At 40.8% G+C, this 24,589-nt stretch overlaps 1 protein-coding gene across 1 annotated transcript in view; it reads left to right on the plus strand.

The window, feature by feature from the left end:
* Positions 1–19,211, plus strand: part of APOH (apolipoprotein H) — a 34,198-nt gene extending 14,987 nt beyond the window's left edge. The window contains exons 2-9 of the mRNA XM_049780585.1: positions 4,986–5,092; positions 5,606–5,782; positions 7,292–7,388; positions 9,570–9,646; positions 12,723–12,911; positions 15,891–16,070; positions 17,322–17,519; positions 19,058–19,211. Of these exons, the coding sequence (XP_049636542.1) occupies positions 4,986–5,092; positions 5,606–5,782; positions 7,292–7,388; positions 9,570–9,646; positions 12,723–12,911; positions 15,891–16,070; positions 17,322–17,519; positions 19,058–19,113 (1,081 nt within the window). The 3' untranslated portion in view covers positions 19,114–19,211. The remainder of the gene's footprint in view (positions 1–4,985; positions 5,093–5,605; positions 5,783–7,291; positions 7,389–9,569; positions 9,647–12,722; positions 12,912–15,890; positions 16,071–17,321; positions 17,520–19,057) is intronic.
* The last annotated feature ends 5,378 nt before the right edge of the window (positions 19,212–24,589 follow it).

The following is a 24,589-nucleotide window of genomic DNA, read 5'->3' on the forward strand; positions in this document are numbered from 1 at the left end:
GATCCCCAGTTAGGAGAGATTTTTTTTAAATATAAATCTTTATTTAAGCACAATGATTACAAGCATGTTTGTAGTTGGATTTCAGTTATAAACAGAATACCCCCCTTCACCAGTGCAACATTCCCACCACCAATGCCCCCTTCCTCCCCTGCCCCTGCCTGTATTCTCGACAGGCATTCTACTTCTCTCATTCTTTAACATTGTCATGCTTAGTTGTTAGTGCAGTTATTTCCCTAACAGAGTTCACCACTCTTTGTGATGAGCTTCAAATTGTGAGCTGGTCCTTCCAGCCCTTCCAGCCCTTAACGCTATTGTTTCTGGGCTTTATTACAGTAATGTCTTTAATTTTTTTTAAAACCCATAGATGAGTGAGACCATTCCCTGTCTACCCCTCTCCTTCTGACTTATTTCACTCAACATAATAGATTCCATGTACATCCACGTATAGGAACATTTCATGATGTCATCTCACCTGATGGCTTCATAATATTCCATTGTGTATATGTACCACAATTTCTTTAGCCATTCGTCTGTTGAAGGGCATCTTGGTTGTTTCCAGAGTCTGGCTATCGTAAATAGTGCTGCAGTGAATATAGGTGTGAGGGAGGGATGTTTGAATTGTATTTTTGTGTTCCTAGGGTATATCCTTAGGAGTGGTATACCTGGATCATATGAGAGTTCAATTTCCAGTTTTTTGAGGAATCGCTATATTGTTTTCCATAAAGGCTGGACTAGACAGCATTCCCACCAGCAGTGAATTAAGAGTCAGTAGTGATTTCTGAGCCTTGCGTGTCACCGGGTATGGCCCCAAAACAAAAACCAAAACAAAAAAAATTTTATTTGATCACACTAGGCAGTGCCCCTGGCTCAATGATTTGGAATCACTCCTGATAGGGCTCCAGAAACCACAGAAGTTCTGGGGATCAGAAGTAATCATCATGTGCAAGGCAAGCAATATGCCTGCTATAGAATGTCTCTGGCATCTGGAGTCACTCTTTTTTTTTTTAATTTTACTTAAACAGCATGGTTTACACATTTGTTCATAATACAGTTGCTTTGGGCACTCAATGTTCCATTCCAACACCAACCCCACTACCAGTGTGACCTTCCCTCCAGCATTATCCCCAGTTTCCCCATCTACTTCCCTTGGCACACACAAAATATTTTATAACGCTTATTACAACAAAATGGTAAGTGGGATTATCAGAAAATAATTCAGTAAAAGAAAATGTGTGAAAATTGTTATGTCTCACCATGGGATTATTAAAGTCTTCATCTGAGAATTTACTGAGCTGTTTATTGCTAGTTGAGCCTTCTGTGCTACTGTTTTTGCTTATTCAACTTAGTTGGCTTATATGCTACCTTTTCATCTAATTTACTTCTGCTCCTACTGGGCTGCCAGTATTGTGGAATTAGGAGGTGTTGCATGGCCACACTCTTCGGGAGCTCCAGGATCTGTTTGTAGAACTAGGACAATTATCATTCTGCCCCTCTACCTAAGAGGCCCTGAGTTTTCAGCCCAAGACCTGTGTACCTTGACTTTGATTAGTTTGGTGTGTCTTCCAAGATTAATCATGTAGCTGTGAAGGTGATCTGTATTCATGGCAGAGTTTTTAGTTCAAAGAAGGATGTACCTAGGAGTTTTGATGGCTTGGTGTCTCTTCAGAAATTAGTCATGCAGTGCAGCTGGGACATTTCCATTGCAGAAGCTGTGAGGTGTAGGTGTGTCTGTCAGTGCTTTGGCAGGGAAGGGACTTGGTGTATCCTTTTCTCAAGGGGTCCCAGTGTCTTAAGCCCCCAAACCAGCATACCTCTGAGTTATACTAGCTTGGCCTGGTACCTCTTTTGGGATTAGTTATGAAGCTGTAAAACTGGGCCACTTACATTGGTGGTGGCAATAAAACGTGGGTGTGGTTTTGGGGTAGAGTCACTTTTTAAGGCCATATGAGCAGCTTATCCTTTCTTCCACCTGCACCCCACTTATAGCCTCTATTGCTATTTTGGGCCATGATTAAATACTTCTATAATGTTTTTAAATTGCAACATTCAAAATCCAATATAGTTTACTATATTAATTTGCTGGCCTTTTCATATAAAGAAGAATATTTTCTTATCTTCTCATATATTTGCTGATATGTTTAGGCTACAGATGTGATGATTCCTGCCCTACTCACGAGATTATAGCCAGTTACTATATCACTCATATTATCCCAGATTTTGCTACTGAGCATCCTTTCACATTATTTCAGGGTTCTTATTTTATCACATGTTCCTATCTCTGAGTATTTCCTGAGTTGTTCTTTGCATCATGATATTCCAGCTTTCTTCTGATACATTCCCTGGTCCATTCTAGAATCAGCCAATGTTCCAAGGAGTTCAGGAACCTTTCAGTACTTTAGAAACCAAGGAGTTAAGTGTTCTCACTGCTACCCAGTACATCTCTGTTTCCAGATTCCCTTGGATGGAGCTGTGACTTAGATGTATGTCCAGACACATCCTTTATATTTGTATTGATTTCTGTATCTGTGTGTGTATATATATAAAATGTCTTCTAGTAGCTCCACTACCAACTCAACACTAGAGAGTTCATTCAACCTCTCCCTAGTTCCTTGTCACACTCTGTTACTCAGAAACTTAACTCCCATAATTCTGGGTACATTTGCTTATTTGTTCAATGTCCAGTGACACTACTTAGAATGCCAGACTCACGAAAACCAACATGAGTGTGACTGGTTTTTGTATTAAATTAGGAATAAGGAAACAAGGAAGGGGAATGTAGGGAGGAAGTAACTAAGAAAGGAAGATGAGTGGATGGGAGAATGAGAGGGTGAGAGAGAGGGAGGGAAGGAAAATGAAAAGGAAGGAAGGCAAGAAGGAAGTGTAAAGGGAGAGAAAGGGAGCAGGAGGGAAGAAAGAAAAGAAGGAAGGGTGAGAAGAAGATAAGGAGGGGAGGAAGGTGTTTTGTCTGCTTGGAAGAAGGAAGGAAGGAAGGAAGGGAGAGATATAGGAAGAAATGGAGGGACAGCCAAATGAAGGGAGGAAGGAAGAAAAAGAAAGAGAGGAAAGAAGAAAGTGAGGAATGGTAGAAGGAAGATAAGGAAAAGAAAAAGAGAGATGGTGGGGTGGGATGGGGAAAAAGAAAATAAAAAGAGTGGAAGGAAAACAGGAAGCAAGGAGACAATGCACACATCTTAAGTGTTTCGTTGTTTGAGCTCTGATAATTGCACATACTCCTAAAACAACTGCCTACAGCAAATAGAGAATATTTCTACCCTTCAGAAAGTTTTCTCCTGATAGGAAGTATATCCATCAGCTAAGTTCATCTACATGTCCTTTCTCCTCAGTGTCTATCAGTCAGTTTCTGCAATTGCTCCAAACTTTCTCTTCTCAGTCTCAAATCTCTTTCTCAACAGCTTATTCCTTGTGCCCAGCCTGTTTCTCTTCATCTTTCTCCATCAACCTCAGCTCTTTATCACATAAAACAACTTGACTCCTCTTCATTAGATGGGGAGTAGGGGAGGGAGAGGTTATGATTTAATTACAAAAGGGGAAGGACCACCATTATTTTAGATTAGTAGCAGTACGTTTTCCTCATTATCATGGAACATACTGTTCATTAAAAGCACAGATAAAGGCCCGCTGCCTGACAAGAACATTTCTCAAACTGTCGTCTTAAGGAACTTTGGACCTGTGGATATAAACCAAGACCACCCAAAGGAGAACAAGCTTTATTTAGAGCTTGCTTGAAAAAGCGGGTCAGCCATCAGCATGCCTCTGGCAGGCACCCAAAGTCAGTTAAAGGAGAGGAAAACTCTATAACAGGAAAAGAGTAAAGAGTGTTGGTGTGGGGAAGATGGAGACAAATGCACTTGTTTAGATAAGGGTATTGGACTTTCTCTGATTGGCTCTAAGTTGGGTTGATGTCTAAGGAGGTGGCTGTTAGGCTTCCTAAACTGGTTGGTACAGAGTTTATGGTCTGAGTTTATTTATTTTGGATTTGGGGACTCCACAATGAACAGTGCTCAGGAGCTATTCTCAGTTCAGTCCTGGGGGATTAATGCGGGGAGAGCATGGAGGAGGATGAGGTGCTGGGCTCATGCATGCAAAGTATATCCTTTTATCTATCTCCTGATCCCCAGATTTTTTTATATAAAGTCTGATCCTTGCATATTTATATATTCAGTCTCTTAGAGTAAATGGTATCTAAGAGAGCAATGCAATTATGTATGTCTCATGAGAACTCTCTCAAGCAATACCATCCATCTCTCTTCCTACTCAACTTCTTTTCTTCTTTGAGTCCTGGTTTGTTTCAACTCCTCAAGCCCTAGAACAGATACAGCTAAGTAAATCTAAGAAGGATCAACAGTGAATGAGTTAACTTGGAATCAGAGGACACTGAGGGAGAGAAGTACATTAGAAGATCTTAGCAAGGATTTTGTCACTAACTTCAGGTGAAAGAAGAATGATGAAATAATGGTCATAGAGTGAGAGGATGAGCTCAGCCTTTTAAGGCATTGAGATTTTATGTGCCTGTTCTTGAATTCCTATGTCTGGAAATTTGGGGTACTATTTTAGAAATATCAACATTGAAAGTCATTGAGTATGGTATAGACCTTGGTTTTCACCTACCAGCTTGCTGTGGGCAAGAAGGAATATGCTTTTTGATGCTCCATCAGCTACATGCATCCATGGTACAAAGGAGTGGGAATGAACTGGGTAGAGATCTGGTGAGTGGGACACCCCCGAATTCTGTTGGAGGAATAAGCTTCTGCTTTAGGCCATTAACTGCAGTGTCACGGAGACAGAAACCATTCACCAGAGATTTCACAACAGAACCACCAAAGTGGAAAGCAAGCAATGAAAGAATGCAGACCTCTGAGTTCCCTTGAAATTGTGATTTTTATCTTGTGTTTACAGAAATAAAAAGTACACAAAAGTGGTTAATATTTAAGCCCTTTCGCCTCTGCCTCTCTCCCTACTCTCAGGAAGGAAACCCATTTTGGCACCGTCCATGCTAAATTCATCCCAATGGCTGCTCAGGTGCTTTTCTTGTTCTTGAGCATTCTCTGCCATGTCGCTACAGCAGGACGAAGTAAGTACTCTTTTACTTTGAGGGGACATCAAAGATTTCATCAACCAAAAATCCAAAGGAGATGCCAGAGACCCTGAATCCTTTGGGGAGTAGATTCTGAAAGGGACTATCTGAATATTATTTAGTATAACTCAGCTTAAAGTACCTTCATGATATGTAGCTAGTTTAGGCATTAGCATTTCAACCCCCAGAATGGAGTGAATGATGGGACCTTTCAAATGATTGCTAAGGTGAGTATGTGAGATCTTCCTGTTCATAATAAGTGTATAGCACAGATTTGGGCATTCGTTATTTCTCAGTTGTGTGTGCTAGGGGACCTTAAGAAGGCCAGCTTAGATCTCATACTATCTTTCTCCCCTTATATTCCACAAATGAGTGTGATCATTCTATGTCTATCCCTCTCCCACTGACTCATTTCATTCAGCATAATACTCAACATATCCAGCCACGTATAAGCAAATTTCATGAAGAAGCACAGATTTCTTAACCAATGTCTTTGTGTTCTGTTTCCAGCTTGTCCTAAGCCAGATGAATCACCATTCGCCACAGTTGTTCCACTAAGAAACTTTTATGACCCAGGGGACCAGATAGTGTATTCCTGCCTGCCAGGCTATTATTCTCCTGGAGGCTATAGACGCTTCACCTGCCCACTGTCAGGGATCTGGCCTGTTAACACACTGAGATGCATGCGTAAGTCTCCACCATCCTTCATACTCCCATACCCTTCCCCTCACTGGGATCTGAATTTGTGGGGAGGCTGACTGACCATGCTAGGTCAGAATGCAGGGGATCATGCCAAGAAACAAAATGGTCTGGGGGCTTCTGCTGCAGAAGTGGGAAGAGGGACAGAGGATAGGAACAGTAGGGAAGAGGCTCATGGAGATGCACTGAAATCCAAGCAGATGCTGCAGACACTCAATGAAGAACAAACGTGACCAGCCTTTTTTCTCTTGAACTTTGTCTCATATTGGAAAATGATGTAGTAGTTACCCAAACAAATGTAAATTTCACCTAACAGCATGTATTTGTGAACAAAGGGTCACTACATTTTATACTGTATTAAAGTGCATACCACCAAATACTTTTAAAAAATATATAAAGCAAGATTTATGTCACCATGGCTTAATGATAGATGGTTGCTCTTATTTTTTCCTGTGACATCATGCTGGACATTATATTTTTCATAAGGTCAGATATTGAGCAACAACCCTATATAAAATTGGGCAATGTTGTGTAGGGAAAGAATTAGTCTGATCATTCTGAGGCATGCTTGGGGGACATGTTTTTTTTTTGAAAACACACCTATTTATGTTAACTTATACATATTTATTAGTAATTTCCATATACTTTATGTTAAATAGTAAAGTAAAATAACTTAAAATTAATTTAAAATATCTGTAATTATTAGCAGGAAATTTTTTTCTTTAAATTATCTATAATTCTAGAATAAAAAATCATTTTTTTTACCTTTGGTTTTTGGGCCACACCCAGAGGCGCTCAGGGATTACTCCTGGCTTTGTGCTCAGAAATAGCTCCTGGCAGAATCAGGGGACTATATGGGATGCCAGGAATCAAATCCAGGTCTGTCCCAGGTCAGGTGAATGCAAGGCAAACACCCTACCACTGTGCTAGCTTTCCAACTCCAACAAATCTGTTTTTAAATATTTTTCTATGGAATTATTTTTGTGGGGCACAATTGGCAATGCTTTAAGGACTCCTGCTCTGTACTCAGTAATTACTCCTGGTGGTGTTCAGGGAACCATATGGGACACAAGAAGGTGAACTTGGGTTGACCATGTGCCAGGCAAGCTTCTACCCACTGTACCATTTCTCCAGCCCAACATACACATATTTTTACGTCATTGCAAAGACTAGGAATGATTTTATATCTTCATCAGTATATTATAAATACTAACTTGATTTCTATAATCTTCACATTTGATGCCTGCTTTTCAGTACAAGTGTTGATTTACTTTTTTTCAGTTAAACTTGTCCCCTGAGAGTGAGCATATAATCTGTCCATTTGGTTATCAGTGTAGCCAGCCCTTTTGTGTCTATCTTATTTAACTTATTTTATATTACTCTCTTAGAATATTACCGCTGGAGTTATTGGATCAAAAGACAGAAATGAGTTTTTATATTATTATTTAAGGGAATATTGTATAAATAGAAATTTACCTTTTTATCTCTAAATCACAGCCAGAGTATGCCCTTTTGCTGGAATCTTAGAAAATGGAGCGGTTCGCTATACAACTTTTGAATATCCCAAAAATATCAGCTTTTCTTGCAACGCTGGGTAAGGATTTCTCATTAAGAATATCTGTGAAACTTTTTCTGTGCCCTTAAGCTAAGTGTATAGATGGGTCAATATTTTAATCTCTAGCCTTAAGCTGGATCTGTTGAAGAGAAACTAATTTTAGTCTTGCTTTTAATACATGCCATGGTGGAATTATAGGAGGTACGATGCAGACAATAAAATAGCTAATAAAATAAAAAATCACAACCATGTCAAATTTTTCTGCTCCAGATGAATTAGTTAGCTGAGATTACCTTGAAATGATTGAACCTAGATTCCTTAAAATCTCTGATCCAAATCTTGTCTTGAGGGTTAAAATGCTTTTGGAGTTGAACTTGGGTTTTTGTTATGAACCTATTATCATAAATTGGCCCCTTAGTCTCTAGGAGAAAATTTGTTGAGATGTTTTGGGACTCTGACAATGACTCTCTCTGGGGTTGAACCAAATCTGAGGTTGCTTAGGCTCCTGCCAGCCCTTTATCTGAATACGGTTCTCTTTCTTTATCCTTTTTGCTTTTTGCCCACTGAGCTCTCTGACATCCAAAATCTAGTTCTCTCTACTTTTTGTTGTTGTTTGTTTGTTTGTTTAGTTTTGGGCCACACCTGGTAGTTATTCTTGTTGCAGGGGTTACTCTTGGCTCTATGATCAGAAATCTCTCCTGGGTACCAGAACATTGGTGCAAGCAGTAGGGCGTTTGCCTTGTACACACTAACCTAAGATGGACCGTGGTTCAATTCCCCGGCCTCCCATGTGGTCCCCCAAGTCAGGAGCAATTTCTGAGTGCATAGCCAGGATAGGAGTAACTCCTGAGTATCACCGGGTGTGGCCCAAAAACCAAAAAAAAAAAAAAAGAAAGAAAGAAATATCTCCTGGCAGACTTAGAGAACCATATGGGATGCTGAGGAATAAACCCCAGTCAGCCTCGTGCAAGGCGAATGCCCTGTCCACTGTGCTATTGTTCTGGCCTCACTGACTATAGTTCTCTTATTGCTCTTCTAACCCAATCTCCCAAGAGGAAAACTCTGGCAGTTGATCAAACAGTCCATCTGCCTTGGGAGCACAAATACCACTGAAGACTGTGGAGTGCTTGTTGGCTGTACTCCAGGGCACATTTTTGCTGAGACCCCTCTTTGGACTAAAGGTTAAGAACTTATGTGAAAGAGAAATTTGATTGTTTTACTCAGGGACTGATGGCAAATTGGTTAATCTGATAACAAATAACCTTGGAACATTGTTTTTTTTTTTTTTTTTAAGGATAGAACATTATTATGGAGGGGAGATTCTTAAAGGCCTACAGAAGGGTTGGTGGCTCCTCCTGGTGGTTCTCCATCAACTGGACAGTGGTTGAATGAGAGAGATCCAGGATGTAATGTAGCCCTGTGGTTTTGGGGCCACCTTAGGGGTACTTGGGGGCCTCCGGGGTCATACACAGTGGTGCTTGCAAGCACCCAGAGATGTTCAGAGGATAAAGTGCTTCAGGGAATCAAACCAGGGTTGACCGCATGCAAGGCATGCCCCTTAATCCCTGTACTATCTCTTCAGCCCCAGGAACATTACATTTTTTAATGGAAATGAATTGTGTTATTGTTACATATTGTAAGAGTCAATTGATTCTTGGGAAAGAATATAAGAGGTTGTATAGCTTGATTCAGTTTAGTAATCTTGATAAATAAATGACTCTTGTTATCTAAGAAGCAGTTGACTTGAGTGACTGGTTAGTAAGAAAGAATTGAGGGGCTTGTTTTTGACATCCCCAACTGTAGGACTCTTATTAGCAATTCACCTGTAGAATTTTTTTTTTTTTTTTTTTTTTTTTTTTTTTTTTTTTTTTTTTTTTTGGTTTTTGGGCCACACCCGGTAACGCTCAGGGGTTACTCCTGGCTATGCGCTCAGAAGTCGCTCCTGGCTTGGGGGACCATATGGGACGCCGGGGGATCGAACCGCGGTCCGTCTCCTAGGCTAGCGCAGGTAAGGCAGGCACCTTACCTCCAGCGCCACCGCCCGGCCCTCACCTGTAGAATTAAGCTGGGAATCCTGAGCTTTTTCTCCTTAGGAAAAACAACAATATAAATTTGGAAAGAGATTGGAAGTAATAATTTGAAGCAATGCTCAATGGAAAAGATATTTGAGGTCTTGTCAATGGGTTTTACCACTTGATTGATCAAGTTTGCCTTTTTCAGGTTCGTTTTGAATGGAACTGATTCTGCTAAATGCAATGAGAAAGGGGACTGGACCCCATCCCTTCCCGTCTGCTCTCGTGAGTCTGTGGATCCCTATTGCCAGATGTATCTCATTTGGGACGTTCTTGTTTTCAGGACTTTAAATTCAAACCCCAGTATCCTTTCATTATTGCAATACAAGATGGCAGCTTCCCTTTCATCTTGATAGCTTCTTATTCTGGAGGCTGAAACAACAACTCTAGCCTGACAACAAAGCAATGTTCTGGAACATAGTTCTTGTCCTTCTCTAGTGAGGACAGAAATTCATAGCATTTCTTAACTCCAGCTTCCTGGCAAGATTTGTGCAGGAGCTTGGTTATGGGTGGCCTTGATCCAATAGAGACTGCCACCAATGTAGAAGAGCTTCTGGAAATAGGGGGTGAAACAGCTTTGTTCCTTCTTCCTGCATTCATAATAACATGGATTCAGAATCTTCTATGTGCAATATTCTGTCCCTAACACTGAGACTTCATGTGTAAAGGAGGTTTATCACTGTCCTTGGCAAGTTAGTTGCATGGCAAGGAAGACAAGGCAATTCATTTTCACAGTAAACTTGCCCAAGGTCCTTCATCTATGGAAGTGAATGAGAGGCCCACAAAGAAGCCTGGTTTATCTGGGCATTCTAGCCAAACAGTCCACATAGAGATCGGCTGTGTTTGAACTGGGACAGGTGACATGTGTCCTTATGTTCCCAATATTGCAATTCATTCAAGTCCAATCTTTGTTTTTGTTTTGGGGCCACATCCAGCAGTGCTCAGGGCTTACTCTAGGTCTAGTGTTTAAGCTCAGAGATTACTCTTGATAGTCCTCAGGGGACCAGCTGGGGTACCAAGGCTCAAACCTGGCCTGGTAATATAGAAAGCAAGCAAGCACCCTATTTCCTTTCCTATTGCTCCAGTCACTTCTCAAGTCTAATCTTTGACCTGGAGGCCTGGATATTGTAATAATAATTTCAGCTCTTTAACATTTTGATGAAGTTTGCTCTAGCAAAAGCGAGCAGAAAAGTAAAACCATTTCAAAGAACAATACTGTAAGAACAGCTAAGCCACCCTCCCCCAAACATTTTTCCAGCATCAATTAAGTAGAGGAATTCATTCAAGAGGAGTAATTACCACGGTTCCCAAAATAGTTCTCCTTCTAAGTAGATTTGTATCAATGATGCAGTCTTTTTTCTTCTTCTTTAATTACAAGCAGAACAATAATTTTACCTTCTATCTACACTGCATGAGTCTTTTCTGACAATCCTGAATTTCTTGTGCACATTGTTAAAACACAAATTCTTTTTCTTTTATTTATTTATTTATTTATTTATTTATTTATTTATTTATTTATTTATTTGGTTTTTGGATTACATCTGGTGGCTCTCAGGGTTTACTCCTGGCTCTGCATTCAGAAATCGCTTCTGGCAGGCACGGGGGACCATATGGTATATCGGGATTCGAACCACCTGTCCTGAGTAGGCTATGTGCAAGGCAAACGTCCTACCACTGTGCTATCTTTCCAGCTCCTAAAACACAAATTTTTATTCTTGTGTCTGGTCTGGAACCTGATTGTCTCATTTCTATGAAACTCCAAGACCAAGCTCTACATTGTTACTTTGACAACAGCGATCTAGTTGGTTCAAGGCAAATGGCATATCTGCACTGACTTCCATGAAGTTAGTCTATATATCCCTGAATGACAGGAACTATTTTCTAAGCACATCTTTGTGACAAGCTGCTTGGATAAGCTCATAAAGTGTGGTCACTGGCCTGCTTGGGAGAGACAGAATAGCCAAACTGTCAGTAGAACTTAAGATGTCACCTTTGCCCTTAGCTATTATCTTTAGCATTGCCTGCAGGATGACTTTCAGTATCCTTTCAAACATCAAGAAGCATCTTTGGGAGCCAGAGAGATAGCACAGCGGCGTTTGCCTTGCAAGCAGCTGATCCAGGATCCAAGGTGGTTGGTTCAAATCCCAGCGTCCCATATGGTCCCCGGTGTCTGCCAGGAGCTATTTCTGAGCATATAGTCAGGAGTAATCCCTGAGCACCGCCAGGTGTGACCCCAAAACAAAAACAAACAAAAAACACCACACAAACAAAAAAGAAGTACCTTTGGAAATGCTTTGGGAATATTTGGAACAAAGATTTTTTATCAAATCTAAGCATTGTGTTATAAATCATCAATTAGTGGTGTTGGTGTGACAGTCTTTTAAAGTTCAATTTATAGTTTACTTTACTTTTTTACTTGCCCTTTTCCTCTCTCTCTTTCTTTCTTTCTTTCTTTCTTTCTTTCTTTCTTTCTTTCTTTCTTTCTTTCTTTCTTTCTCTTTCTTTCTTTCTCTTTCTTTCTTTCTTTCTTTTCTCCTTTCTTCTTTCTTTCTTTTCTCCTTTCTTTCTTTCTTTCTTTCTTTCTTTCTTTCTTTCTTTCTTTCTTTCTTTCTTTCTTTCTTTCTTTCTTTCTTTCTTTCTTTCTTTCTTTCTTTCTTTCTTTCTTTCTTTCTTTCTTTCTTTCTTTCTTTCTTTCTTTCTTTCTTTCTTTCTTCCTTCCTTCCTTCCTTCCTTTTTTTTTCTTTTGGTTCTTCTTTGTTTTATGAGCCACACTTATCAATTCTCCCGGCTCTGTGCTTAGGGATCATTCCTGACAGTGCTCAGGAAACTATAGCGGTATCAGTGACCAAATCTGGTTTGGTCTCACACAGGGCAAATACTCTATCCCTTGTATACTACTATATCTATAGCCCAAACCATCTTTTCTTATTTGGCATCTGCAATGAACTGTTTCATTCTGGAAATTGAACAAAATTTGCTTTATCTCCAATCAATCTTCCTAGTGTTTCTTTTTTTGTTTGCTTTTTTTGTTTTTGTTTTTTGGGCCACACCCGGCGGTGCTCAGGGGTTACTCCTGGCTGTCTGCTCAGAAATAGCTCCTGGCAGGCACGGGGGACCATATGGGTCACCGGGATTTGAACCAACCACCTCTGATCCTGGATCAGCTGCTTGCAAGACAAACGCCGCTGTGCTATCTCTCCGGGCCCCTAGTGTTTCTTTTTTATCTTTTCTTTTTGGAAGAACTCTATTGAAAAGATGCCAACTATTTTTATTATAATTTATAGTTCTTCTTTTCTTCCAGCTGTAACCTGCCCTCCACCATCCATACCTAAGTTTGCCATACTTAGTGATTATAAGCCGAGGGCTGGAAATAACTCCTTTTATCAAGACAAGGCAGTCTTTCAATGCCTGCCACAATATGTCATGTTTGGCAATGACACGGTGACCTGTACAACACATGGAAACTGGACCGAGTTACCAGAATGCAGAGGTGAGTGCAGGAACAAAACAAAATAAGCCCATTGGGAAAATGTTGATGTTCCACCATCATGAGGGGTTTCGGCAGACTTTGCTGGCATCTCCCATCTGCTGTGTAATGTAGGCATTGAGGGTACCAGGTGAGTGAAAGCTGGCTTTTGACCTCAGAGAACTGCAATGACTGCTCAAGAGCTGCAGGATTATGGAGAATGAGGGGGAAGGAATGTCCCAGAGGGCAGAGGTCATGAGAAGTCAATGAGTGAGGCAGGAAGAGGGTGTGTGTTTGTATAACTGAGTCTTCCTTTATATTGGTAAGGAGAATTCTGGGAGTTCTAGGAGAAGAAGGTAGAAAAACAGGTAAGCTGGGGCCAGAGAGATAGCATAGCAGTATGGCATTTGCTTTACAAGTGGCTGACCAGGGGGAACCTGAGTTCGATTCTGGCATTCCATATGGTCCCCCAAGCCTGCTGGGCGTGATTTCTGAGCATAGGGCAAGGAGTAGCCCCTGAGTGCTGCTGGGTGTGACCCCCCAAGCCCCCCGAAAAAAAAAGAGGTAGAAATTCTACCCTGGGGTCAGAGTGCTGACACAAGTGGTAGGGCATTTGCCTTGCTACACGCTAACCTAGGATGGGCAGCGGTTCGATCCCCTGGCATCCCATATGATCCCCCAAGCCAGGAGCGATTTTTGAGCGCATAGCCAGGAGTAACCCTTGAGTGTCACCGGGTGTTGCCCAAAAACAAAACAAACAAACAAAAAACAACAAAAAAATTTTACCCTAATTTGACCTATATTGTCATCTTCGAGTTTGTCAGTGGCATCATCAGTCAACAAATTATAGAATTTGACATGCATACAGAAAATTAGACTGTGGACTCCTGTAGTAGAGATAACATGTATGGATGAAATGATTCAAAACTTAAGTCATTTTTAGCACGGGGAAATGAAAAATATAAAATAACTAGCATTTTTAGGATGGATTTAGTTCTGCATCATGTACTGGTCTTATCTTGTATGTGTGCCTGTCTGATTTAATCCTACAAAGTCCTAACTTCCCAAATGGGTTCTTTTTATCCTCTTTAAACTCTTTATCTAAATGTATCCACTGTCAACATATTATGCCATTCTTTCTCTCCCTTCCATTCTTTCATCCTCTCTCTCCCTCTCCATAGACAGATAATTTCTTTCCTTGGAGCCATCTGAAAATAAGTTCTACACATTATGACACTGACCCATAAATACTTCAGGACTATCATCCTAAGAACAAGGACGTTCCCCTATATTATCCCTGTGAAGTACTGCAGGGGGACTGGAGAATGATACACTTAACATGTTTGAATTATTAACAAGAGTTATTAAGGCTGTCATAATAATATAAAACATTAGCAGCATTGGTTTTATATGCACATTTTCCCCAAGTGATTAAATAGTGTCCTTTCTACTTGTATAATATGTTGGACCTAATCAAGAAACACTTAGTTTCTTTCAGTTGTCATGATTTTTAAGTCTCTTCTAAAGAATGATTCCCTGCCCAACTTTGCCTAAAAACAATGATGTAAATCACAGTGTCTACTTAAAAAAAAAGAATAAGAAAGATGACCCTTTGCCATTTTGGTCTTCTCCCTTTGACATTTTCAAGAGTCCAGATTGAGCAATGCTCTATAGTTTGAATTTGGTTGATTTTTTACTCACAGTTCAATTCCACATAAAACATTTGGTTCATCATACATCCCTCACATAGTGAAGGGTAGAGAATGGGTCTATGAGGTGGTGTTTAGTTTGGTCCCTTTGACAGGTGAGTTGTGATTGACAGGTAGATTTGTCATATGTGAGGAAATGAGATAGATATCTCATTGTTTTGGAACTAGTAAGCCATGTGTGGTTGATATTTTGAGAACATAAGAATACCTACACTTTAGAAATAATCATGGTCTCCATCAGGATCCTTGAAAAAGAAAATGATGCTATTCATTGGGAGTTGTAAATTTTTTACTTTCTCTTAATATTTTGCTATTGAAGTATCATTGCATTATTAATTGTGAAAATTATTAATTATTAATTGCGAAAAGTATTACTATCAATCACCATCTGAACATTTAGTATCGATGACTTTCAAGCTGTGTCATTTTTATATATTGATAAGCAGAAATTCTATTATGGAGAACTTTTTCCACAGACCAGTTTTTCACATAATATTCTAACAGATGCTTTTATAAATTCAAAATGTGGAAAGGCAACATTCAAACTAGCAGTCAAGTGGTCCAACTCTGGAGTTTGTATTTAAAAAAAGCAACAACAAATAAAGTTCTTCATCATGGTTTACATGACTGTAGACTTATAGAGTCATAGATCTATATATCTAAATGTGTATTGAACTATTGACATACCAGTACTCTATTACTCTCCCAAAGTGGAATTTGTACTCTAAGACTATCTCAAGAGCAGACCTCCAAGAACTCAGTGCTTCTGACTGTAGACTTATTCTTGAAGTGGGATTAAGAGAAGTAGAAGTGTGAGGGTCTTTCTCTGAGGGTCTCCTATGGACAAGACCATGAAGTAGCCCAATTTTCTCTGCCAAATTCATGATAGTTTCTTGTATGGTCTAATAACAAGCTTAAGAATAAGATTTGACATTTCAAGTCCAAGTAATGGTGCACTAGTACTGCTGAGGAAGTCTCTGTGTTTTAATTTCATGTTGGTGAAAAGAGGCAGATTTTCTTCTGTCAAATCCCAGCTTTTCTATTACATGGTGATGACATTTACAATATGCAATACCTTATGATCACATGACATTATCATATGCTTCCCAAGTGTTGCTTCTTTTGTTTTTAATATCCAGGTCTCATGAGCGTAAAATAATGTTAATAGAATAAAGTCCCAAGATACCTAGACATTGTATTCACTAAATCTGGGTATCTGAAAGAAAAATGAAAATAGTTATCATGCAACTCCTGTTATTTATACTAATATGTGTCATTGAATGTATCTATTTAGACGTAAAATGTCCATTCCCAACAAGACCCGACAATGGATTTGTGAACCATCCTGCAAAACCAGTACTTGATTATAAAGATAAAGCTACCTATGGTTGCCACGAGACCTATGTCTTGGATGGCCCAGAAGTAGTTGAATGCAGCAAATTTGGAAATTGGTCTGCACAGCCAAGTTGCAAAGGTATGAAAAATGGGTAAGATATTAAAGTGTTGTTTAATTTTCACAGTGGACCATCTGAACTGCTCACTTTCTTGTTCTAACTTGTTCATTTGTTGCTCAGTCCTTGCTGCCTCTCTGTTGGCATGTGAATGATTTTAGGACTCACTACTGTACCAGTGTAGGAGAGTTTCAGGCTTAGGAAGTCAGGCACATAGTGTTTGAGATCAAACTGTCGAGATAAACAGATTCTTTGCAAGCCTGATAAGATGATGAAAGATTGTGTGGGCTTCCTGTAGGAGCTTTTAAGTCTTTGCCAATGCACACCCTTTTCTGCTTTGTTCAAGACTCTTTTTTGTTGGTAGTTGCAAAAGCTAACCCATGCTGCTAAGTTAGCTCAAGAAAGTGAAGGATGATTATAAAAGGGCAGCTGACAATCAGCAAAAGGACAGTGGATGATTCTGTTGTCAAAGCTAGTCGAGCTTCAGTTTCCTCCTGGGAGATTGGAAGCACAGATTCTACCCTAGAGTTTATTCCACCAAGAGGTGAATCTACTTTTTGTATTGCCCCGAGAGTGAGTCATTGGTTATGGATTGTGGAGACAAAATCTTATCTTGACTCTAGGTAGGGGTCCAGTTTGCCAGGTGATTTCCTTGGGGTCAAAAGAAGTCTTTCAGAGAAAGAGGCCTCTGTGTGTTACTTTCAATCAACATTCACAGGCTGATGGGTGGGTACATTGGCTCAATAAACAGGATCTGTGTGGGTAGTGTTAACTGTACAAAAGTTTGATCTCTTAGACAAATCCTTTGCCACTAAAACCTAGATTCTAACGCTTCTTCCCTGACCCTCTTCTGTGTTTACTGTAGAAAAAGGAATGGTCCTTTTTCTTGGAAACCAAGACTAATGGCTCTACTGAGAAATAATTGTTATTAGTAAACAATAGTAAACTGATAGTACTCACTACATCTATTATTGGAGTCTTCTTGGCTTAGGAAATTTGTTTTAGGAGTACTTACTTGCTGATTGAAATGTCATAATTGCTTCAAGAAAGTTTAATTGTGGCCAAAGAGATAGCACAGTGGGTAGGGCGGTTGTCTTGAACATGGCTCATCCATGTTCGATCTCTTGCACCACTGAGCACTGTCAGGACTGATCCTAGCACAGAGTCAGGAGTCAGCTGTGTGTGGTCCTCAAACAGAAAAAAAAATTAAAAAGGAAGTCTAATTGAATTTACAGGTCTTGGCTGCAAATACTGTCCTTCTTTCTCTCTCTCAGCCTCTTGTAAATTGCCAGTCAAAAAAGCGACAGTGCTTTATGAAGGAGAGAAAGTCAAGCTCCAAGAAAAATTTAAGAATGGGATGCTACATGGCCAAAAAGTGTCTTTCTTCTGCAAAAACAAGGAGAAGAAATGTAGCTATACAGAGGAGGCTCAGTGCAGAGATGGCACCATTGAAGTTCCCAAATGTTTCAAGGGTAAGTTGAACACTTAAACTATCTTCTAGATGTCTACCTCTCTTCATCATAGTTGGGAGACTTATTATCTAACATTATGAATGTCAGGTCTGAGTGGTCATCGGATTTCAAAGAGGAGAAACGGCAAGAAGAGAAGGTGATAAGGAATATGCTTTTATTTCAGATTTCTCCACTCAAATAAACATTTTCTATAGAATTCTTCCCCTTAAAGCTCAAGATTATGGCTTTGTTCAATGAGTGTTAAGGTGAATTATGCTCTCTTATGTTAGCCCATTTTAATAATGTTAACAATATTGAATAATAATGATGTTTCTATTCCTTAGTCCCCAATTCTCAAGCACTCATCCCAATTTATATTGTAATTCGCAGTGATGGTAATTAGTTTGTAGAGCTTCTAACATTTTTTTCCCACCCTCAAGCAACTCCTAGTGTTTGAAAAGTACCCCTCCAAGTAAAATATTTATTATAACAGGATATCTTGGGCCGCAGAGATAGCACAACTGTAGGGATTTGTCTTGCATGCAGCTGATCCAGGATGGACCTGAGTTCGACTCCCAGCATCCCATATCGTCATCCGTGCCTGCCAGGAGTGATTTCTGAGCTCAGAGCCAGGAATAACCCCTGAGCACTGTCAGATGTAACCAAAAAAAAAAAAAAAAAGGCAAAGCAAAACAAAACAAAACAGGATATCTTAAGGAAAATGGAAGTATGGATAAGATAAAGAGGGGCAAGGTGGCCAGAATTTAATGCAAGCAACATAGTAAGGTTTTTGCTTTAGAGTTGAGAAATATTTGCTGCTATGAAGGAAGAAAGTAGCCTAAGGCTGAAGCTTTTTATAAACCAGAGGGTCAGAAATATTTTTAAGAATGTTGCTCTATATCAGCAGATAAGCGAGGGAGCAGAAGTGAGACAGAGACAGAGACGAAGAGATAGAATAGGATTGGTAATAGGTAAATTGTACACATCATTGTGTTGATAGTAGAAATATAACAGTGCATTTCCGAACCAGTGACATTCAACACTGTAATAGCAAATAGAGACACACAGGCCAAGAATTATTGACCAAAGATTGCAGATCCCTGGTGAAATGTTCCATACAAAATCCAACTGACAGGTAACATGAAGGCTAGTACAAACAGTGGGGAAAGTATTAGAAGAGAATAAATACGAACAGAGATTTGTTGATGAGTTTCTTCTGGCTGGATTTTGTGATGTTCTTTCTATGCAAGTAGCCTTGTTCAGAGCTGGAGAGCAAAGAAAGGCCCCATTGTTTCTTCCATTTTTTTCCCTCTCATTGTTGACTATCAGAGTTACATAAAATATTTTTATTCCTCTTCAAAACCGGTCCCTTAGAATTTCCCTGTTGTTTTCTCCTAACACTAACCCTCCTACTAAATGATTTTCTGATATTAAAACATTCCACACATTGTAAGATGTGTTAGATTTGACTCAACTATTTCATAAGTTTAAGAAATAACCATTTCTCTTAGACTGCCGTTTTTAAAAATTTTTTTTTTTATTTTTATCCTCTCACACAGAACACAGTGCTTTGGCTTTCTGGAAAACAGATGCATCAGATGTAAAGCCATGCTAACCTGGATTTCAGATTCAAAGTGGAATTTCAGTCAACCATGGATCCATGATTGTCGAAGGCACCTAATGAGAATGTCAAAATAAAAGAGATTTCATGGCCATGGTTGTTGCAGCAGCTTACTTTCAGTGGTGTTCTCTGATTAAGAAACCCAGGTATTCAGAGCATTATTTTATGGTTGTGAAATGGAAAGCGTAAACAATTATCTGGGTAACCCCACTTCCCCTCTCTAGTTCTTTCTCACAGAAAACAACTGCAATGCAATATTCTTTTCTTTTTTTTTGCAATGCAATATTCTGTGTGTGTGTGTGTGTGTGTGTGTGGTTTTTGGGTCAACCTGGCAGTGCTTAGGGTTTTTTCCTGGCTCCGTGCTCAGAAATTGCTCCTGGCAGGCACGGGGGACCATGTGGGACGCCGGGATTCGAACCGATGACCTTCTGTATGAAAGGTAAACACCTTACCTCCATGCTATCTCTCCGGCCCCTGAAATATTCTTATAGAATGGTCACAGATCCCTGCAGCAGTACCACCTGGTACTCATAATAGAGAAGAAAAGTATGTCCCAGAATTTCTGCAGATGGTCCCCCAATCTGCATTTATGACAAAGTCCCCAGGTAATTCTTTGTCTTCAATAGTTTCAGGGACCAGAGATTATAAAAAGAGAAGGTACTTACTAAGCCTGTTGACTGATCCCCATTATTGCATCAGGTCCCCTGATTACCACCAGGGGGTAATTTCTGAGCACAGAGCCCTTTGTAGCTCTGAGTGTGGAAAAAACAACAAGCCCCCAAAGTGTAAGAATTGTCATCAGAGTAGAAGCATACATATTCATGAGCCATTGAACTGGATTTGAACCCCAGATGCTTGGGGCCCATAATGCCTGAAAACTATTCCCTTACTCACCCAAATCTGGTGAACCGACCTTAACATTACTCCTTTGTCTATTGTCAATGCCTTGTCTGTATCTCCTGCAGTACACACCAGAGACGCTCGCCCCACGCTCTCCCTTCCTTTCCATGCCTGTGCCAGCCTAGCCAAGTGCTGCTGAAAAAAAGTCTCTCTCCCTTGTGCAGTTCATAAACTGAAGCCTTCCATAAACTCTCTTCTCTGCCCCTGAGTTCACCATGTTTTTTTCTTGCATATTCACTTCCTACTTTCCAAGGAGGCCAGAAAAAAAGACAATGCATCCATGGTTCTCTCTTCTTTTGTTGCAAAATGATAAATTTTATAGCTGCAAAATTAAAAAAAAAACTAGATGACTTTGGAGATTCCCCCATTTTTGCTCCATTCCCTTAGGGAGAACATGGCAGAGAGAGAAGACAGGAAGAGAAACCATGAGGGTTTTCCCTGGTTCAGGGCTGTTCCTATAGACCCGAGGACCATTTCTTTTGCTTCAAAGCTTATAATTATGGAGGCCAGCTGAGCTCATTTAACCCCAGCACCACTGTGATCCCCTGAGCACTCCCAGGAAATGTCTTGTTTCCTGAGCACTGATGCTAGGGTAAACTGTCAGCACTGCTAGGTATGACCCCAAACCCTAAAAACCAACCAACCAACCAATAATTCACATTAAAATTGCTTTCTTCTTTCACAATTACCATGGCTACCTGAATTAATTGAAACATACTGTCCTAGGATTTATTTTCTTTCTTTCTTTTGGTGTTTGGGCTACACCTGGCCATGCTCAGGGGTTACTCCTCGCTCTGCGTTCAGAAGTCGCTCCTGGCAGGTTTGGGCGAACATATATGATGCCGGGGATGGAACTTAGGTCAGTCCCGGGTTGGCCACATGCACAGCAAACACTGTGCTATTACTCTGGCTCCAATCACTTAGAATTTCTGAACTCCTTGAGTTGAAGAAACACACCCAATGGGGCGGTTGTCTAAGTTTTCCTTCCCCACAACCTATCTTGGGGCCGCTCTCCTCACCTTGGATCATTAACAGTGGAGGAAAGTCCCGGATTGAGGTTTGAAGGTGTCTGGCTGTAAGCTCTATGATATGTCCTGGAGATGGTGGGACCACTGGGGAGGGTCTTATGGCAGAGCCAACTTCCCACTGTTGTGATTTTGGTTCCCTTTGCCAGTCATTTGCCTCCCAAAGCTTCCAAGAATAGCACTTATGTTTTACACCCTAGTTGCTCCCTCCCTTCTTCCAAATTTTAGGGATAGGATAATTTTGAGGCTGATCTTTTCGTGCCATTTTGCTCCCTGGAAGGTGTTTTGGGCTATTGGAGAGGCAAGTGACTGAAAACCTCAGTAGAGGAGACATTAGCTTGGAGATGCTAGTGCATATCCCTGCCACAGAAACAATACTGCCCCTTTCTTCTCCACTGAAGAGGCAATTTGGATTAGAGGAAAGTCATCAGCAAAAATGCCCCCATTCCAGTGATTACGTGGTCCATTTAGTCCCATAAATAGACTCTCCTTGCCTGATGTGTTTTTTTCGGAACTGCTGAGTGTACCAGGTCACCTGTCATCCAAGGGCAGTGGGCCTCACTACTGTGCCAGGAAACGTTACCTGCCTCCTGCCCCAAGCAGTCTGGGGAAGAGCAACAAAAACAGTATGTCGACTATTACCTTCTTATTACCTTCAGCGGGCATGTGAGCGCTGGCAGGCTGAAGCTCTATTTTCTCTTCTCCACACCGTGGGCAATAAAAGAAATGTTGCAATAAAATAAGTTGTAGACATTTTTGGGCTTCCCAATGTCTATAAAAGTTATGTGACACTGTCCGGCAGTCTATTGAGTGTGGAATTGTATGACATCTAAAAGCAAACACAAAAAGTCCCGGATCTTAATTAAACATGACATGGAGACCCAGGAGAGCACAAACTGCCGGAAAAAGAACCTCTTCAGCACACGAGGGCCATTCGTGGACCTTTAACTTCCAGTGCAATGCAGCTGAGTGGATGCCTGCCTGTACATGAGCCTAGCAGAAAGGAGGCTCCACCTCTCTCACGATCTGAGCAGCAAATGCAGATTGAGGAACACTAAGTTACATGATCACAATGAAGCCTTCTCCTGGGGACAAGTAGGTTCTGGGACCAGCTGGTAGGCCAGGTCTCTGCTCTTTTGTTTTTTTGTTTTTTATTTTGTTTTTGCTCTTTTTTGGGGGTCACACCCAGCAGTGCTCAGGGGTTACTCCTGGCTCTATGCTCAGAAATCACTCCTGGCAGGCTCAGGGGATCATATGGGATGCCGGGATTCGAACCACCAACCTTCTGCATGCAAGGCAAACGCCTTACCTCCATGCTATCTCTCCGGCCCCAGGTCTCTGCTCTTTTTTTTTTTTTGATTTTTGGGCCACACCCAGCGGTGCTCAGGGGTTACTCCTGGCTGTCTGCTCAGAAATAGCTCCTGGCAGGCACGGGGGACCATCTGGGACACCGGGATTCGAACCAACCACCTTTGGTCCTGGATTGGCTGCTTGCAAGGCAAACACAGCTGTGCTATCTTTCCGGGCCCAGGTCTCTGCTCTTGAAGGAGAGCAACATAAAGTCCTAGCAGTGCAAAAGAGATCTATCATTGCATGTCTCCCTTGGTATGACACATATGTGTAAGATACATGGAGCATAGGCCAGCATTTTTCAACTGGAGGGCAATGTGGCCCCTATGGGACCCCTCAGAATATTCTAAGATGAACATTGTGTAAATGAAGGGCCATGACACAAGACTAAGGGGCAACCAGTAGGATGGAGGGGGGGGGGGCTAGAGGAAGGAAGCATTAGAGAGGAAAGGAACCATGAATGAAGAAAGTTGAGAAATACAGGTCTGGAAGATAAAGTTTTTATTTGTTACACAAGGCCATTGGCTTCCCAGCCTAGTGTTTCAGGGTTTTATATCTCAGGTCCAAGCTCAAAATATAAGTATTGTCCAGTGATATCTCCTAGCTACAAGGCTGAGAATATTTTTCTCACCAGATTCTTTAAACAAAATATTAAAGTGATAAGAGAACTTTGTTGGGGTGGGGGGAGAGGCTTGGGTGTGGTGAGTCCAGAGCTCAAAACCTGGCACTTCAGCATCTTTGGGGTGTGGTCTTGGTGGTCCTAAGTACCACTCGGGTGGTCTAACTATCAGGTCAGCATATATGGGCATTGCCGCTCTAACAGTGACCTCTGACCCCCAACAAACTAAGCACAGCGAAAAAAGACCCAGAGTGATTATTTAATAAGCTGAGCACTTACATTTCATGAAGAAAGTCCAGATTTGATCCCTAGCACCTGAGGAGCATCACTCAAAGAATTTCTAATAGCACCCCTTGAGCACTGGGCCAAAGTACTCTCTGAGCACTGTTGAAAGATTCAGAAAAATAAGAGAGAGGAAAAGAAAAAAACCACTTAGGCTGTGAACAGATGAGTGTTTCTTCTGTGTGTAAGAGTGCAGTTGGCATTCACATGTGTCAGTATATTTAAACTTCATAAGTGTGTATGAGGTATGAGCAGATGTTACTGTGTTCTCTCCATGTTCTTCATGGGCTTATGCTGCCTTCTAGTGGCACTCGTTTGACAGTGCTGGCAAAGCAGCTGGGAATGGAGGAGACCTGGTGGGGAAGTTCCTGTGTCAAAGACAGAGTCGCATTCCACTTGAGTCCTGGCCACCTTCACCTCATCCTGGACATCATTCCCTAAAGAAGGCAAAGCTGAGGACACTTAGGTAACTTTCTCTACTCAAATCTCAAAGCTAGTTCACTCATGAGCCATATCTCTAGGTCTCCCAATGCCAGGATTTATTTAGAAAATTTCTGCTAGTGAACAAGGAGGTTTCCTGCTTCTTTTGGGTCCAGCTTCCTGATTCAGTGAACATCTTCTTGTTAATTGTTGAGCCATTATGGTGTCATTTTTTTATTTTAATTTTTGTTTTGGTTTTGGTTTTGGTTCACACCCGGCAGCGCTCAGGGGGTTACTCCTGGCTCTACGTTCAGAAATCACTCCTAGCAGGCTCAGGGGACCATATGGTATGCTGGGATTCAAACTACCAACCTTTTGCATGCAAGGCAAATGCCCTACCTCTATGCTATCTCTTCGGCCCTCCGGTGTCATTTTTGGTTCTGCAAAAGATGTCCAAACTTCAGAACAATCTTTTTTGTTGCTCTTACACTATGTGCTCATAGACCTGGAACAGGTTACTGAAGAAAATTTTGTACAGGGATAGTTTACAAAAATGATTCATAGTGGCAACAAAAATTTGAAGGGTGGCATGGGTGGCATATCATCGACTGAGGGGAAGGAGGGCAAGAATGCTGCTTATCTTAGTTGCTTCTGGCATAATTTATCCCTTTGTTATCTGTTCATAAAAAATTATGGAAGGTTTCCTAGACAGCTTAAGAAAGTTGCTGATTACATGAGCATTCTGATTTTTCATGTATTATTCATGTTTTCATGCATTATCCATATATTATTCTGATGTGTTTTTCATTATAGTCATTTTTTTTAAGTTTTCATTATAGTCATTTGTTTGGTATTTCTTTTTTCTTCAGTTTCT

The sequence above is a fragment of the Suncus etruscus genome, chromosome 1, assembly GCF_024139225.1.
Source record: "Suncus etruscus isolate mSunEtr1 chromosome 1, mSunEtr1.pri.cur, whole genome shotgun sequence".
NCBI classification, from domain to species: Eukaryota; Metazoa; Chordata; class Mammalia; order Eulipotyphla; family Soricidae; genus Suncus; species Suncus etruscus.